Source organism: Protomyces lactucae-debilis (assembly GCF_002105105.1).
Source record: "Protomyces lactucae-debilis strain 12-1054 chromosome Unknown BCR37scaffold_6, whole genome shotgun sequence".
Taxonomy (NCBI): domain Eukaryota; kingdom Fungi; phylum Ascomycota; class Taphrinomycetes; order Taphrinales; family Protomycetaceae; genus Protomyces; species Protomyces lactucae-debilis.
Window position 1 is genome coordinate 311,837 of NW_024467998.1, and position 16,008 is coordinate 327,844.

The window sequence follows — 16,008 nt, forward strand, 5'->3', positions numbered from 1 at the left end:
ACGTGTCTTGCGCGTTGCCGTCTGAGGTTGAAGCAGTGTATGCAAAAGAATCGTACGCATTTGGAAGCTTGAGCTGCTCTATGTGGGTAAGGCAAGGATTCTTACATGGGCTGTGAAGCCTGTGATGAAGACATGAACATGTGGTCTCCAAGCTGAGAAGGAAATGGTGGCAACGGGGTGGGCGAAAACGGACCGTGTCCATGAGAAGCCGACGAGGACGGTGTCATGGTATTTGTTCGAGCCTTTTTGATAGAATCGAGATACGACTTTCGTCTTGCGCGAGCTCGCTCCTTCTTTGCTGCAAGCTTTTCCTCGGCAGTCAACGGCTTCTCAAAAGGCACACCAACTGGTGCCTTGACTTGTTCTTGTTGTATATGAGGCTGAATTGGAGGGAGTGCAGGATTTTCTTTGCTTGCTTGCAGATGAGCAGGGACAAAGTCATCCTCAGAATCATCCATGAACGGCCCAGGAAGAGACACATTGGCATCGGCAGGCTCCTGTGATGCTTGCTCCTCTTCGTCAGCCGCAGATGAGACTGGTGAGATATCCATGATTCTCGGGGCCACTGGCAACGGTGTAGATGCTCTCGAAGGGTCAGGACCTGTGTCGGTCTTGCTTTGCCTATCGTCGGGTTCGCTAACCATGCTATCGCTCTCTGGTGTCCCAGCAACTTCGACAATTGATGCGGCAACCGCAGGCTGTGGACTCATCACTCGTAGGGGCAATTCAAGCGCTGGCTGAGGCGCTGCCAGTTGAATCACGGTAGCGTCTGTTTGGGTGCTCAAAGTGCCCTTGGGAGTAGCAATTTGCTCCGGCTCGCTCGAGACACGCTCATCGGACGAGGCTTGGAGATGGTCTGCACCAGGCCGAACACTAGCAGCCGGTTGCTCGACGGTCGGACTGCTTTTCGGTCTACCTCGCTGCTTTGGCACTTTGCCTTCTGCCACAGGCATCGCGTCCTGCGTTCCCGGTACCTCAAGCGTAGTGCGGGCCTCTGCCGAGACTAGATTTGCAATGGGTAGAGCTGCCGCCTTCTTTGGTCTGCCACGCTTCTTTGGCTCTGTTGAAATACTTGACGGCGCATCTGAATCAGGGACAATCGTGGGCGTGAGCGACAAAGGAGCCTCCACTGAGACTGAGGGGCTGTTGGTCACCTCTTCGCTAGTGGCAGCGGTCATAGCATTCTCCTCGGGTCTCTGATTGGGAATCACAAGGTCGGAAGTCGCAACAATTGAAGGGTCGACAGCCAACTCGCTTGAGCTCACAGGCTTGGGTTTTGATGGTCTACCTCGTTTCTTGGGGTCGGCAGGAACAATGACTGCTTGAGTCACCTGTGCCTTTGCCTTTGGTGGACGTCCACGCTTCTTCGGACCTGGTGCAACAGTGGACAATGGCGCTGACGAAACGTCATCGGTCGTTGCTTCTGAGGGAGCTTCAGTGGCCGATTCTGCGAATCTGACGGTGGCTGCGGCTGCCTGGATTGGGCCCTTGTGCCGCTTTGCATTTGTGGAAGGCACACTCGGCACACGTTTGCGCTTCGCAAAGCCACTTGATAGCGCAAGAAGGGACTCGGGAAGCGCTGTAGACAAGAGAGTCTGTATCGTGGCAAGCGCGTCCCGAAGCGGACTTGCATCCCATGTATGAGGCAACTGGCTCAGGAGCAATCGTAGATCGACAGCCTGCTGCTGTAGCAAATGTGTTGAATGGTCAATCTGCTGCTTTGCATCCTGCAGAGCAGCAGAGAGGACCGCTTTGGGGTCGATAGCAGTAATGGCTCCATTTTCTCTCTGCACAGGAGCACCACCGAGTTGGGAGGCCGCAGAGAAGTCATTGTCACCATCATCAAAGTCAGCATACCTGGCCTGAGAGTCGCCCTCCGCCATGCCCGTTCTCCTTGAGCGTCTTTAGTCTTTGTGTTGTTTCTTTGTGTTGATTGTCGCGTCGTCTTGTGGCACTTTTAAGAGAGACGCGCCAGGCAGCTCAGCTCTGTACACCACCTCTCATTTGATCAAGCTGTAACTTAGCTGTTCTTGTAAAAGCTGCTGACAATGTATTGTTCCTGGGCTCACGGCTCTTGCTGTAGACAGAGGACTTCAGGCTCTGGCTGAGGTGCGAAGCGATGCTGTACGTTTGGACTTGATAAGAAGCTCGGTTACGCTGCCGTCGTGCAATGTTCAACCATGTTCTTCCTATTGAGCGGCACATTGCTCTGCTGTGCGACAGCATCCTTGACAGCCGGATATGCTAGCATGAATCGTTTTCCTGCTTTCTCCTTGGCGGCGGCGTCATCAACAAGTTCTATGCCAGTTATATTGACCATACCTTCACTCTCATCCTTTCATACACTCACAGCAACAAATCTGTCGTCAGTGCCAGTCTCATCGACGAGCTTCAGTGTTCTATCATCAGTCCCGTCGACACGCCGCAGAATAACACTGACTGCCGAGGTGACTCGCACGATTGTGACTACCGTACGGCCTTTACCGGCTGATGCTGTCGCTACCAGAGCTCCTTCGACATTGGCGACCACGGTGGCAGGAGACACAGTCACTGTCATTCAAAGAGTCGGAACATTAGTACAAGTGACAGCGACTGTGATGGTGGCGCATTTGCAGTATCTGACAGTCCACCAGACACAGGCCACGGCAGACAAGCCTGTACCATCACTTCAGACACGTACGACTACTTTATCGACCCAAGAGGACATATTGAAAGCATTTCGGCAGACTTCTCTTGCCGAGGCTTCGCCCGCTACGACACAATCAAGCAGCCAACCTTCGACAATCACGCTTCGCACAACAGTGACAAATGCGCAGTCCAGTGCGTCTTCGACGGTGTTTCCTGTGACCTCTATCTCGGCGCTGCCAAAGCTTCAATTCTCTCCAGGCGGAGTCGTGATTCTTTCCGGGACAGCAGCGACTCTACATGTACCGTTCATTCTAGTCATTGTATCTTGTATGTTTTCTCTATAATGCTATATACTACGACATCTCCAGGACACTGCAAAAGTCAGGACGAGCCACAATCGTCTTACCTAGCTCTCGCCAGATTTTACGACAGATACCCGTTTCTACCAAGTGAATGGTTCCTGCCGCAAAGGCCAATCTACCTTCCTTGATAAGATCGACCGTTTCTTGTCGAGGCAGACCAAGTGCGGCAAGATGCTGTGGTTGGAGATGATCAAAAGGTCGATCAATACTCAGCAAGGTTGCCTTTTGTTTTTCTGCCCAGATGCCAAGCAATGTCGCAGCCTCGCGATCTTCCTCCTCCCAAATATACTCTTCGTTGTGGAGAGCATCGATGATGAGCTGTGGCGGACTATGCAGTGAAACAACAGCGGATTGCAAGTCAGTAGGCTGAACCACCCGGCCTCCCGCATTGGCAAAGTTACGCAACTGCGCTGCAACAGCATTGATTGGATTAGCAGCCGGTACGAGTGCCATGCAACGGACACCTAAGATGGAGAGCAGTCGTCCAGCAGACAAAGCCATCTCACCACGACGCGTGTCACCGGCCATGATTACAACGACTGGTGGTGAGTCACTTGCCGTCTGTTCTAAAATACCCGTGGTGATGTCTGCGATGCCGCGTGCACCATTCTCTGCCAATGCATCGAGAGATGGACCGTATTTGCTAGCAGCAAGGTGTTCGGCCATCGTGTACTGTTGTGCAGTGATGGTAGAAACGGGCGACTTGTCAGAGACGAGACGAAGCTGCGCGTCAGATACCATGGGAGAGGCTACACTGCTCTTCCGAGATTGCTTTGAACGGGTATTTGGGAAACTTGGTCTCTTGACTCGCGAAGCAGGTCGTTCAGTCTCGCTGGTAGGTTCTGAGGGTCTAGGCGATGCCCTTGCGTACTTTGCATCTGTCACCATCTCGTTGAATGCGTAGCTCGACTTGTCCTTGGGTAGTCTGTTTGAGCTCACCAGCAACGATGCTGCATCCGTCGCATCGTTCTGGCGAATCTCCTCGAATACCTTCTTCTTGTTGAATGCTTCGAGGTTCTTCTGGAAATCAAATTCTTCCTCGTGATACGCAGACATGTCTGCATCTTCCCAGTCGGAAGGGTGTCTTGATTTGCGCGCCAGTCTGCGTGGTTGCTTCTTTCGCTTTTGTGTGCCTTGATCATCCGTCTCAACTGCCGAGGAATCAAAGTCTGCACTTGGTGCGGGTTTGATGCTCAAATTCTCAAGTGCTCGAACAGGCGCAGTCGGTGGTTTGCTGACTGGGGCAGGTCTAGCTGTTGGCGCCTTGTTGGCAGAGATGATGGCTGGATCCACAAAGTCGACCGTTGATTGCTGAGGAGCCGTCCGTGTGCCTGCAGGCTCATCCTTCGGCAGTATATCCAGATCCACTACGCTTTTGCCGTCCAGTTCAAATTCATCCACAGATAGCTTCGTCAATGGGAAGTAAACTGAGGTCAGCGCTGCTCAGTCGTCGAAACGAGCGTTTGCATACCATTTGTGAGCTTGAGCTTTGATGTGGCCGGGTCAATTGACTCGACCTGTCCCTGTGCTTTGACGCCAGTCTTGAGGGTCAGGAGGAGCTTGAGACCGACAAACTTGGCTGGATCCATGGCTGCTGTCTCGGTGGTTACGGTTGGCCGGGTGTTCACGTCGCGTGAGCTCAAGTTGGGTGTTGGATTCAGGTTGAACTTTGCTTGTACACTGTATACTAGATACTGGCCTACCTCTTCAATTCTATCACTATGCATAGACACACAAGGAAGAGAGCAAGGAGTCAGTGGTGAGACACCTGCATCGGAGAAGCTACTCTGACGGGCGGCAACGAAGAGGCAGAGTCCCGATTCGCAGCAGGAGCGCCTTCTTCGCCCTTGCCAAGCAGCTGATGCAGTCCAGTGAACAGAATCTGCCGCGTGTTCTCCATCTCTGTTGCGTTATGCTCAGCATTGAATGTCGCCAAGGAAGACAGCTTGCGGTAGTGCTCAGTCTGTGACTGTGCCTCTTCCAATCTTGCAGACATTTTGATGAGATCCTGCTCCAATGCTTGCGAACGCTCAGTCTCCGCCCTTGCATTTCTCTCTGCATCCTCTGCCCGTCGCTGTGCAGCGCTAATTGTGCTCGTCAGTTGACTGATCATGGAGAGCTGGTGGCTTTGCCTGTCACTAAGCTCGGTGTGCTGCTTTTCGAGTACTGCATGCTTCTCCGCAATGAGTTCCCTTTCCTTCAGCTGACTAGTGAGCTTCTCATGCGTCGCTGCTGAAGATTGGATGGTCTCTCGATGTCCGTTCAGCTCCCGCTGCAAGTCGGCGATCTGATGTGCCATCTCGACCTTTTGTTGCTCATCGAAATGTCGCTGCGCAGTATACTTCTCCTGATGATCTTCCTCCATCTTGGCTTTCATCGTTTGCAATTCCCGAATCGAATGGACCCTGGAACGTTGCTGCAAGAAGGCCATTTGTTGCTCATGCTCCTCCTTGAGCTGCTTCTCGCGATCAAGCATGGCTTGGTGTGCAGCATCGCGGTCGTCTGTCCATGCCTTGCGCTGTCTCTGATGTTCTTGCCGCAGAACTTGCAGCGCATGCAGTAAGAAGGCAGCATCTGGCATCTTTTCGTTTGCAACTGACGGGTCAGGGCCCGTGACACGCTCTGCCTCAGGCTCATTGCCTTCAGTGACTGGACTCGTGCCCGTGCGGACAATACCGAGCGCATCCAACATTTCCTTTCTATCGGCAGGCGGAGCTTGCGTAGTTGCGAATTCAGACCCTTGCTGTACTAAAGGCGACGATGCAGGCGCCACAGCTGGCAGGTGATATCGTTTCCCTTGCTGCAAGGGCTTTTGCGCACTCCTTTCGACTGCTGAAAAGGTCTGAACATCCACAGTATGGAACTGAGAGCCTTCATCTCCCTCGCTCCACTCAGTCGGCGCAGAGCCTTGTCGTCCATGTCGCGAGTAGCCAGAAGCTGCCTCCAAAGCTGCAAAGTCTCTGGCCGTCAGGGAACGTTTCACATCTGCATGCCCAAAGTTGTTGAGTACACGCGACAGCGCATCTGGTTGCTGATCCTTGGGTAATGTGCGCATGATGTCTTTACTGAGATCATTGCGAATGGTACCAATGGAGCGTGAGGTACTGCGAGAGTGCGCACTGCGGTCGACAGAGTTGGAACGATCTTGCAGTCTCCAAAGCTTTGATGGACCTGCTTGTTCAACTCGGAGTCCCTGACGCTCAGCTGGAAAATGGATCGAATCGGTTGAGCAGACATAGACTGCTGGGTCTTCAGCATGCGGCTGGCTGATTTCACCACCGAAAAGGAATAACTTACTACCAACCGCACACAAAGCGTGATTGGCACGCGCTGTGGGCCGCACATTGGTCATGTCCACTCGATGCCAGTAGCGGCTAGCAAATCGGTATGCAAACATGTCACCCGAGTACTGGCCCTTGTCGTTGACACCACCAAACATGTACATGATGCCATCAATAACGACCGCTGCGTGGCTGTGTCGAGGCCCTGGCAAATAACCGGAGCACTCAATCTCAAACCATGTCTCGGTCTCTGGATCGTACTCCCAAAAGTCGCTGTGTACCTTGTCATCGCTGAGACCGCCAAAGATGTACAACTTGTCTGCATGGACAACGGCTGTGTGGTTGCTTCGAGGTGATGCACGCATAGATCGATTGCTGCTCACTTCCTGCCACTTCGAAGCGAATGAAAAGAGAGTCTCAACATTGTACATGAGCATATCGTTGAAGATGATACCATTTGCGCCCTTGCCGCCGAAAATGATGAGATGAGAGCCGACCAAAGTCATGCTGTGACCAGATCGAGAAACGGGCTTGCCGCCATTCACCGCTGCAATAGACCATGCTTTGGTCGTGGTATTCAAGACATACAAGTTATTGTCTTGGCTGTCGACTCCATCGCCGCCAAAGACAATGAGTGCGGCACCCACTGAAATGGCTCGCGCATCTGATCGGCCCGAGGGCTTCTCACCTGTCGCTTGAATCGCCTCAATCTTGAGCGACCGAGAATCAATACTCAGTAATTCTTGACGAATACCGTGCTGCGTCTCACCAGCGAATAGGAAGAGCTGGTCATCTGGCGTCACGGAACCGGTGTATGCAAATGCTCGTCGAGGGAAGACATGTTGACCATAGAAGTAGCGGGCATTCCATGGAGCCTACAAGTCAGATTATATTCAATGTCAAGGGTGTTTTCTACCAGCGCTGCTTCACCATAATCAAGTGGTGCGCCCGATCGAACCAAGGGTGCTGCAAAGATGCCAGCCGAGTCGCCTGGCGATGTCATCTGTTCTGAGTGCTGCTCGTGATGTTTTGTAAGAGAGTGTGGTGAGGCAATGTAGACTAAAGATGGACAATGCCTGGGGGTTCGTGCATCCTTTAAAGCTATGGCCTTTGTGAATTTGTATAGTAATACCTTCCGCGCACTGGCCGACAATTTTGAATAATCTGACACGCGGGCGACGGCGTGGCGATCTGAGTGTCGAGAGAATCAGGAAGGCGCAAGCGAGCCTGGATCTGTCAGCAACAACGCTTGGATCAAGAGAACAGGTCCCTGTCTGATGATACAGCAATCGACACAGGCACAGATGATGATCTTCAATGCACTTTTAGAGCTGGGAGGTATGCACAAACGGACAACAGTATCGTAACACAAATAGTCTTTAGCCAGGGGCAGCCTTGTGAGGGTGCCATCTCGTGGACGTTTTCTCCAATTTTGATTTCTCCTCACACTTGGGCAGCCGCTTTTACCGCCCGCTCAACTTTACTTTGGTCGGCTTGCTTGCTGCCTTGGGCCTCTCAGATCTTGCACGGCTATCGAGTGTCGACCCTGCGTAGCTCCGACTCACTCCCCCCACCCGCAATCACAAGATGCATCAGTCGCGTCGTGTAGATGTCAGCGACTCAGCGCTCAAGCTCAAGTCGCCAAACTCAAAAGGAGCAGCTGCGGCTACTCCGACACGAGCCGAGCAAAGTAAATGTCGGCCATCCTAGCAAGCTGCGGGCCAACAGGCATGACATAACGCTCAAGTGTACCGCGTAACCCATTCATCGTCTCGAAGTGACTTGGATCCTTGAATTCAGCCCATTGCCAGGCTACTTGATTGCACGCCTCATACACCACCCAGAGCGCCTTGAACCCAACCGAGTTGTTGCTAGCTATTTCACTCACTTGACGAGCATAGCCTGCCATGACCGCAGCAGGATCCTTCATTGTATGCTTGTCAAGGTAGAGATGACAGCAAAGACGATCAAGCAAGATTGTTCCAGCGCCGAGCAAGAGTAGCTTTGCTTCCACATCCGTCGTAGCAGCAATGTGTTCTTCGAGTCTTGCACGGAGTGGGTCAATGGCAACAGTCTCGCTCGATTCAAGCGACATAGCTGCTAATTGGCACTCGCGAATCATGGTCCACGCCTGCATCTGTTGTAATAAATCAGGCAGTCCAGTTGGAGGTCGAGGCACGATTGCACCATCAGAGCCATGTTGAACGACAAGGTCAGTCCCACGCGGATCAGCAAGTCTGCAAAGACTGAGTGCGGCCCAATACGTACGTATTCGTTCTTCTGTCTCTGAGATTGTCATCGCTCGTCGTAGAATGGTGCTTTTGGTCATATGCTCCTCGAAACGGTGGCGCTTGAACGGAATGATTTGAAAAAGCTTGCACAGACGCATGCTCGCAGCAGTTCGAAGTTGAAAGGCGACAAGGCGACAGCACATGTATTCATAAACAGACAGCAATATGTTTGCCTGCAGGACCGTCAGGGTAGGCTGATTCTCCAAAGCTAGGTTGAGTTCGAGTCGGATGGGTGTGTACAGTTCGTGGTGCGTAAAGACTTGTGCAGCGTTGTAGAGCAGGGACGAAGTTTCGAGACGTTGAGAGCCAGGCGCTGCAATTTGTAAATAGGGATAGACATGAGCGGCGTAGAATTGCATTGCTGGGCTATTGTAGTCAACCATGGCCGACATGCCAAGATTTGGTAGAGGCCTTGCGCTGTCTTCGACGCCAAATTCGTTTGGATCAAGCAGATGCATTGCGATCGAGTCATCGGGATAGATGGGCATGACGGGTAAGCTGATTGAATTTGCCAGGTCTGTGGGCGACAGGCTTGTACTGCTCGTTGCAGTCACGGAAGGTCTCTTATTCATGTCCTCGAAGCCGACTGGAGAGGCCTGTTGCGACGATGACTCCGATATCAGACTTGGCGCATGGCCATTTGCAAGCTGTTTACGTTTTCTCGGGCGCCGCTCATCACCACTCCGCTCGTCGACGTACAGGCATTCATGGTTCAATCGGGTGCAAGTGCCGCAACTTGGGCGCACTCGATCGCACCTCTGTTTTCGGCGTTTGCATACGGTGCACGCAAGTTTTGCAATTTGGTCATTGTCTTCTTCGACAGCATTACTCAATTCCTGCGTAAGGGCCATGTTGGCTAGTACAATAGTTAGTATCTGGAGGTCTTGCAAATGCAGTCGACGCGTGGGCTGACAATTCTACTCGAACAATGAGCAATGAGCCAAGATCAGACTTTAGCCGAGCGAGATTAGGCCGCAAAGCACGTGCAGAGCTACAGACTTCAGATGGGCAGAGTTCTGAGCTGATATGTTACACTCATATGATCCTCCGCTATGGCTTCTACTTGTAGATAAGCAGCAAGGACGCCAAAGCTAAAATACCTGCAAACATGGCAGATGAGCATCGCTCGGCGCCTCCAAGAGATGCTGGCACAGCAATTGTCGTCTTAGCTGGCTCACTTGTTGTTGGTGTCGCAGAACTTGGGCTTGGCCTGGACACGACACTTGTCAAAACGGGGCCAGCTGCAACATAGGTACCAGAATCTTGAGAATCTGGGGCAACAGCGCCTATGCCTCCAGCGATACCCACAACTGGCAAGACGGTCGGCACAGATGAGCCGAGTGAAGTGACAAGGACTGTCTGTGTGGTAACAACAGTAGTAGCTGGAATAGTGTCGACACCAGGGGCCACTCCAGCAATACCAGTGACGACAGTCATAAAGCCTTGCACGGTTGTCGTGGTGGTAACATTGGAGCTACTGGACACACTGATGGCAGGAATCATGACCACGATGAGTGAGACGATAGTAGGTGCCAGTCCATCCAGAGAAGGTCCTCCAGAGATGATGGCAGCAATGGCAGGTCCAACACTATCGACGGAAACAGCAATCAATACCTTGCCAATCGACACAATCACAGTGACCCGTCCACTGCCTGCTGTGAGACTCTTGTCTTCAGCGTCCAGGATCGGGAGGCCATTGACGAAAAGTCGAAGGGCCACGACAGTCTGCGTTGGACCATGCACCGTCGTTGTTACAGTACTTGTGACGGTCGTAGGTGAGGCGGGGATGGGTGCAATGCTTCCGATGCCCGGTTGAGAGGCAGAGCTCATGAATGGGACCGCTGTTGCAGTGATGTTTAGCACTGTCGAGGGTCGAGATAGTGTTTGAGCCGTGGTTTGATTAGTCATTTGAGTACTGGTCGACGAGTTAACAAGGCTGAGGGGCGCACTCGTCAATGGCGGTGCTGACGAAGAGCTTGTGGTAGAAGGTGCAACGAAAGCACTGTAGACCACTGAAGTCTGCATGGGGTTACCAGCAATGTCAAATCCGTCGATCCGTACAGAGCCTGCGCTTGTGCTTGTAAACGAAAAGGCAAATTGGCCCGACCCGTCTGATGCAGCAGTACCGGTGATGGGTTGATTGCTCCCGTCCATGACAGTGTACGTCAAGAAGCGATTCATTTGCGACGGCGTACTGCCTGTGATAGACACCTCCGTTGATGTCCGTCCACTGACTGCAGCATTCATTGTGTAAGTACCTGGAGGCACGTACTGCACCGTCAATGGGTCTGAAAGCGCAGATTCAAAGCCACCGGCAGTTGTGGTGGCTGTGAAGACCAAGTTGCCGGCGGGGAAGCCTGCTGTGTTGACCCGAAACGAATAGGTATTGTCCAGTCCTGTCGTAGTGGTGCCAACCTGTGTACCGTCGCCTAAGAAGATCGTAATGGCCTGCCCAGCGGGAGCACCACCGGACACGGTGATGGTATTGGTGATGCGATCAGAGTTTGAGTCACCAGAATCAGACGTACCAGGGAGCGAGATTGTTGGGGATCAAAGGAGGACAGAACAACTTGACCCAGCGCTGGACGACCAGCATCAGCAGCTATCCAGAAAGAAAAATCGTAGAGCTGTCCTGGTATTGTGTCCACCAACTGCGAAACACCATCAATACCCCCGACCGCACCATCCCGCACATACCAGACTCCAGTGTGCGACCTCGACCGGGTCACCTGGGCAGCTGCGCTCAAGCCTTGCTGTCCGACAAGCACCCATGGAGAGAAGGAGCCAGACTCGAAACCTGGGTTGGCAAGTAGGTTGATTGTGCCGTTGATCTGGCCTGAAACGGAGAAGGAAAAGTCATCGTAATAGAAGTAACGAGGATCGTGCCGCGTCAAAAAGGTGACTGCGGTCCGTGAAGATGTTGCGGTGTATGTTGCAGACACCTGCTTGTAGGCATAGCCTAGAGATCCCTCGTTTACATTACCGCTTACCGGATCCGAGTAAACCACTACTCGGTCTGCAACAGCCACACCAATAGCAAGAAGACTCAGGAACGAGTTGAAAAGCATAAGTCGTGTGCTGAGAATGCGAGAAGGAGTGCGCAAACGATCCTCTTATACTCAGGCAGAGGACACTAAGGAAGGAACATTACTCAAAATGCCCTCAGATGGCACTCGCAGCTCCGAATTGAGCGAGCTTGATAGGGGAATTTGTGAAAATCGTTATGACTCATATCGAAGACGGGATATGAGCATCTGCTGAACGGAAAAGTGAAAGCACCGAACTGCTGGAATCCTCAGAACGGCGACTCCGGTCATGACAACATATGTGTCGTTGAGTTGAGTGTGTTTTGAGAATTTCCTTTTTTGGCTTTTGAAATCTGAAGTCCAGGCAGGATCTGGCTGCACGATGTTCTATGGTTTTACCAGATGAGCAGGAGACAACCGTAAGTCGAGGTGCACAATACAGGGACATTTGGTAGTTGTACATAGTGGCACAACGTTATCTTGGCTGCCTACATATCGTTCTTTGAGTTTTCGTTGAGCAGACAAATTGGGGGCTTCATTCGAAACCTTCCGCCACGCTACGCAACAACCACAAGGCCCGCCATCAACATAGTGAGCACCACGGATACAAGTCTATTTGCTGCACCAGACGATGCAGGTAGAGTGGCTGAAGTCGAGCCCGAATGGGTTACAATGGCAGCAGCGATGACAGGAATGGCAGACGCTGGCACGATGACAGCAGGCACACCAGCAGCTCCAGCGGCTGGCACCACAGTGACGCCCGCAGCATTGACGGAAGGAACCACAATGGTCTGAGTGGCAACCACAGTCACGGCAGGCGCCGCATTCACAAGCGTGACAGCGCCAGTACCAGGGAGAAGTCCAACGCCACCAGCAGTAATAGTCACACTGCCTTGAACAGTGGTCAAAGTCGTGACGGCAGATCCACCAGAGACGACAACAACAGGAGCAACCAGCGTGACGACATTGACAATGACTGGTGCCACACCGCCCAAAGCAGTGGCACCAGAGACGATGGCTGCGCCAATAGGGCCAACGCCATCAACAGAGACAGCCACCAGAACGTTACCAATAGAGACCACCACAGTCACTTGACCAGGTCCAGCAGCTAAACCACTGACGCCAGAGCCAGGGCCCAAGAAGGGGAGACCATTGATGAAGATCTGAACAGCAATGATGGTCTGCATCGTGCCAGGAACAGTGAGAGTCGCTGTACTCGTGACCGTCGCAGTCCCGGCTGCAGAGATCGGTATAGATGGCCCCTGCGCTGAAGCTGAAATCAGACTCGACGTTCCTGTGAAAGCTCCAGTACTGCCAATAGCAGTGCCCGTTATGGGAGCCGAATTGGGTCCCGCTACGAGAATATTCGCGGGCCCGAGGCCCACCGCCAGAGTGGTCATTTGACGACGCTGTTGACGCGTTAGTGGAGTAAATTGTGCTGTGAGACTCCCGGAGGCAAAAGAAAAGAAGGCAGGTACTATTCCCTGACATCCTGGAGCCGGAGGGGCATATATCACAATGTCATAGGTTGGGCCGGCGGTCGACTGTGAGTTGAGGTAGGCTTGCTTGCCCTCACATCGAAGTACGCTGTTGCTATCAATTGTAATGAGCGATGGCGCGGAGGTCGCAGATGGAGCGAGGGTGACTACAGTCCCTGAGCAGATGAGAGCCTTGCCGGACGCAGAGAACTGGTATGTTGTGGTTGCAGTAGCAACAGGCAGAGTAACATCGGCTACCACGCAAGAAGAGCTCGACGAAGAGGGTACCTCTGTAGGCAAGAACGATTTCGATGATACTGGTGCGAGGCTAGATGGAACTGACGGTATGGCGGTGGTCGGACCTGCTGGTACTTGAGGGACTGTGCTTGGATGACTTGTACTGATTGTGATTGAAATGGTTGAAGACGAAGACAGAGTGCTCTCGCTGCTGATCAATGAGTTGGTAGAGACAGTGCTTGATGAGATTGATAGCATTGAGCTGCTCGATGAGTGTTCAGATATGCTTGACAGGGTAAGTATGGCAGAAGTACTCGGCAAAGCTGATAATGTCGAACTACTCGACCAGAGTCCATATGTGCTCGACAATGTGGTTACCATCGAAGTACTCATTACTGACTCGGAAGTGCTCCTCGTACTTGGGCTTGCAGCTGAGCTACTTGTCGAGGTGACAATTGGGAGACTGTCCACAGAATATACGTTCAATGCAAAGGACGCACCACAGGTCTGAGAACTGTCCCCGGAACAGGGTGCGTTGCAATTGGTCGCAGAGCTGGATTGTAAATTGACAGGGTCGGCTGCTGTACCACAATAGCACTTTCCGCCATCACCGAGTCCTGCAAGTTCATAACCCCGGCCAACACAGAAGGTAACGCACAAGTCAGGTGTCATAGAGGGACTGCTGAAGAATGCTCGGCGCAGTACTCTTACACTGGTGTCTTGAAAGCAACCCTCATTTATCGCCTGTGGTATCGCAAAGTTTTGATAGACTTCAAGAGCTTCGTAGTTGCCACATGTCTCGGCTGGGTTTCCTACACATGGTCCAGTGCAAGCAGTCAGCGAAGCTGTCAGCATATTACTTTGTCCGGGGGCAGCACAAAAGCACTGGCTCTAGAAAAGTCAATAGGTATTCTCGTTCAGTTGGCAGCTTACTGAAAAGGTCAGTCCAAAGGCTTCGGAGCCTGCACAGAAATCCCGACAGACTAGATAAGTCATTTCAGGCTTGTCAAGGAATTTGGCATTGAAGGTGTGCATAGCAACAGATTGGTAGGGAGGCGCATCTTGTGCACAAAATGGTTGAGGTAACAAAGCCGCGACACTTGTGATGTAACATAGTGAAAGGATTGCTCTGATTGCCATGGCCATTCTAGAGTCAGTCAATCGCCCTGGGCCTGCAGCTGTGAACGAGATGATCTTGCTAGGACAGTGAATGATGTCGTTATACCTGCCTGTGTGTTGAGAGACAGATCCAGGTAAAGAAGAAAGCGAAGACGCCTCTCTGGGTCGCTGAGAACGGTGGTGTTGCGAGCTGTTCTTGAACGCGTCCTCACGATTTCAATTGATGCTCCTACTGGACGTTTTCAATCCTTGTCTATCCCCCGAAAGACTGTCTATTATTCAAGGAGACGTAACTGTGCAATGTATATGCGCATTGGCCTACTTGAGCCCTGGCTACAGTGAGTAGACGCGATTTTGTTCTTGTTGATATTGCGGCACAGAAGCCGAATCGGGAAATTTGTACATCAGCCAAAAACAATGGCGCGTCATCTGAAGCTTGAGGGACGCTGCGGCATGTGCCGTGATGTACGTAGAGCGTTCTGCAAACTTGTGTTGAGTCTTCGACCTTGATGTCGAAGTAAGCAAGCGCCAACAGGATGAGACCGCAACGAAGGTCAACTTTGTGAAAGAGTCTTCCGCCCGAATGTCTTCATCCGGTGATAGAGTTGTGAATCACGGCAGATGTCCCCGCCCCAAATATGGCCTGATGATGAAAACCGACTGTCTTAGGCTCCTTTGAGCCGTCGTAGTTGCAAATGAGCGCTATCGCAAGCGCACGCACAAGAAACTTCTTTTGCCCTTCCTGTTGTTGCAATTGGCAAGCAATTTGAGCTACTAGCGGAGTTCCCAATTTCCAAGTTGGTAATAATATTCTAACTTCAATGCGTTGTGCCGTCGAATTGCGCACATCGATATTGAAACTACTCGTGTCTCAATTACACGATACAAAGCTTCACGGCTGAAAGCCGAGAATCTCTTCTGAGAGTTGAGATGCTGGCGATGTTCCTACCAAGTATGCAATTGGCTTTCGCAACTCTTCAGGGAGATCAAAAGTACTGTCACTATCTGTCAGCCCATGTCACACTGCCAGGCAGTGGCAGTGGCAGTGAGGGTGGCAGTACAATGAGCACATCGGGTTTAAGGGTCTAAGCGCATCTGTTGTCAATATACTGCGCCAGGTGGCCATCGAGATCCTTTGCAAGCCTGCCATCTGATTTCATCAGCGCTAGCCTGCTTTCGCCATAGCTCATAGCCCAAGACCAGTAAAGACAAATTCCAGGAACCTCAATTCAAAGCATTCTGAGCCATTGATGAAACAGACTCGTCCTCGACAGAATGCATGCTGCTTCATCAAGAGAGCGGTCGCACATGATGATTGTCTTGCGTCTCTGCAGCTCCTGCGTATTTCTCCATTCTATGATCGCGATGCGTCGAGAGTCCGGGGCTGTCGCCGACTCACCGTTCTGCAAGTTGCGGCTCCTCGCTGAGTCCTGAGTCCTGGCTTCTCAAGTTCTCAGCCGCTCCTGCCATTTGCGCCGCGGCTGGCTAGGTCGGCTCAGCTGCAGAACAAGCACTGATTGTCAGGACGACGAGCCGGCTGGGAATGCTCCACGCTCAAAATAGAAAACAAGGCTTTTGTGCCCTAA

The 16,008-nt window shown here is 52.2% G+C and overlaps 6 protein-coding genes across 6 annotated transcripts; all 6 read right to left on the reverse strand.

Moving 5' to 3' along the window:
- Nucleotides 1-101: 101 nt before the first annotated feature.
- BCR37DRAFT_386544 (uncharacterized protein) lies at nt 102-1,883 on the reverse strand (the record flags this gene model as incomplete). The annotated part of the gene is made up of 1 exon (XM_040870449.1): nt 102-1,883. The coding sequence occupies one exon, from the start codon at nt 1,881-1,883 to the stop codon at nt 102-104; it is 1,782 nt and encodes a 593-aa protein (XP_040726392.1).
- Nucleotides 1,884-2,930: 1,047 nt separating this feature from the next.
- On the reverse strand, nt 2,931-4,652 carry BCR37DRAFT_397761 (uncharacterized protein). Its single transcript, XM_040871739.1, has 2 exons — nt 4,462-4,652; nt 2,931-4,417 (listed from the first exon to the last, which is right to left on the reverse strand). Exons 1-2 carry the CDS (start codon nt 4,577-4,579, stop codon nt 2,982-2,984), a joined length of 1,554 nt encoding a protein of 517 aa, XP_040726393.1. The 5' UTR covers nt 4,580-4,652; the 3' UTR covers nt 2,931-2,981.
- A 1,612-nt stretch (nt 4,653-6,264) lies between these two features.
- BCR37DRAFT_336452 (uncharacterized protein) lies at nt 6,265-6,870 on the reverse strand (the record flags this gene model as incomplete). Its single annotated transcript, XM_040867226.1, has 1 exon — nt 6,265-6,870. A coding segment is annotated over one exon (606 nt), but the record flags the coding sequence as incomplete, so codon positions are not given.
- Nucleotides 6,871-9,486: 2,616 nt separating this feature from the next.
- On the reverse strand, nt 9,487-10,900 carry BCR37DRAFT_265260 (uncharacterized protein). Its single transcript, XM_040866745.1, has one exon. It carries the CDS (start codon nt 10,807-10,809, stop codon nt 9,622-9,624), a length of 1,188 nt encoding a protein of 395 aa, XP_040726395.1. The 5' UTR covers nt 10,810-10,900; the 3' UTR covers nt 9,487-9,621.
- Nucleotides 10,901-11,905, reverse strand: BCR37DRAFT_265261 (uncharacterized protein). Its single transcript, XM_040866746.1, has one exon. The coding sequence runs from the start codon at nt 11,628-11,630 to the stop codon at nt 10,992-10,994; it is 639 nt and encodes a 212-aa protein (XP_040726396.1). The 5' UTR covers nt 11,631-11,905; the 3' UTR covers nt 10,901-10,991.
- Nucleotides 11,906-12,145: 240 nt separating this feature from the next.
- On the reverse strand, nt 12,146-14,449 carry BCR37DRAFT_412814 (WSC domain-containing protein; the record flags this gene model as incomplete). Its single annotated transcript, XM_040872237.1, has 3 exons — nt 12,146-14,115; nt 14,164-14,194; nt 14,237-14,449. The coding sequence occupies 3 exons, from the start codon at nt 14,447-14,449 to the stop codon at nt 12,146-12,148; spliced, it is 2,214 nt and encodes a 737-aa protein (XP_040726397.1).
- Between the last annotated feature and the right edge of the window lie 1,559 nt (nt 14,450-16,008).

What these genes read in the sequence shown, in the direction of transcription:
- BCR37DRAFT_265260 (XM_040866745.1), bottom strand. Translation starts at nt 10,809, where the DNA reads ATGAATGCTGCAGTCAGTGGACGGACATCAACGGAGGTGTCTATCACA.
- BCR37DRAFT_397761 (XM_040871739.1), bottom strand. Translation starts at nt 4,579, where the DNA reads ATGGATCCAGCCAAGTTTGTCGGTCTCAAGCTCCTCCTGACCCTCAAG. An exon ending in AAAGCTCAAGCTCACAAATG is followed by an intron (nt 4,418 to 4,461) that starts GTATGCAAACGC and finishes CGCTGACCTCAG; the next exon opens with TTTACTTCCCATTGACGAAG.
- BCR37DRAFT_265261 (XM_040866746.1), bottom strand. Translation starts at nt 11,630, where the DNA reads ATGCTTTTCAACTCGTTCCTGAGTCTTCTTGCTATTGGTGTGGCTGTT.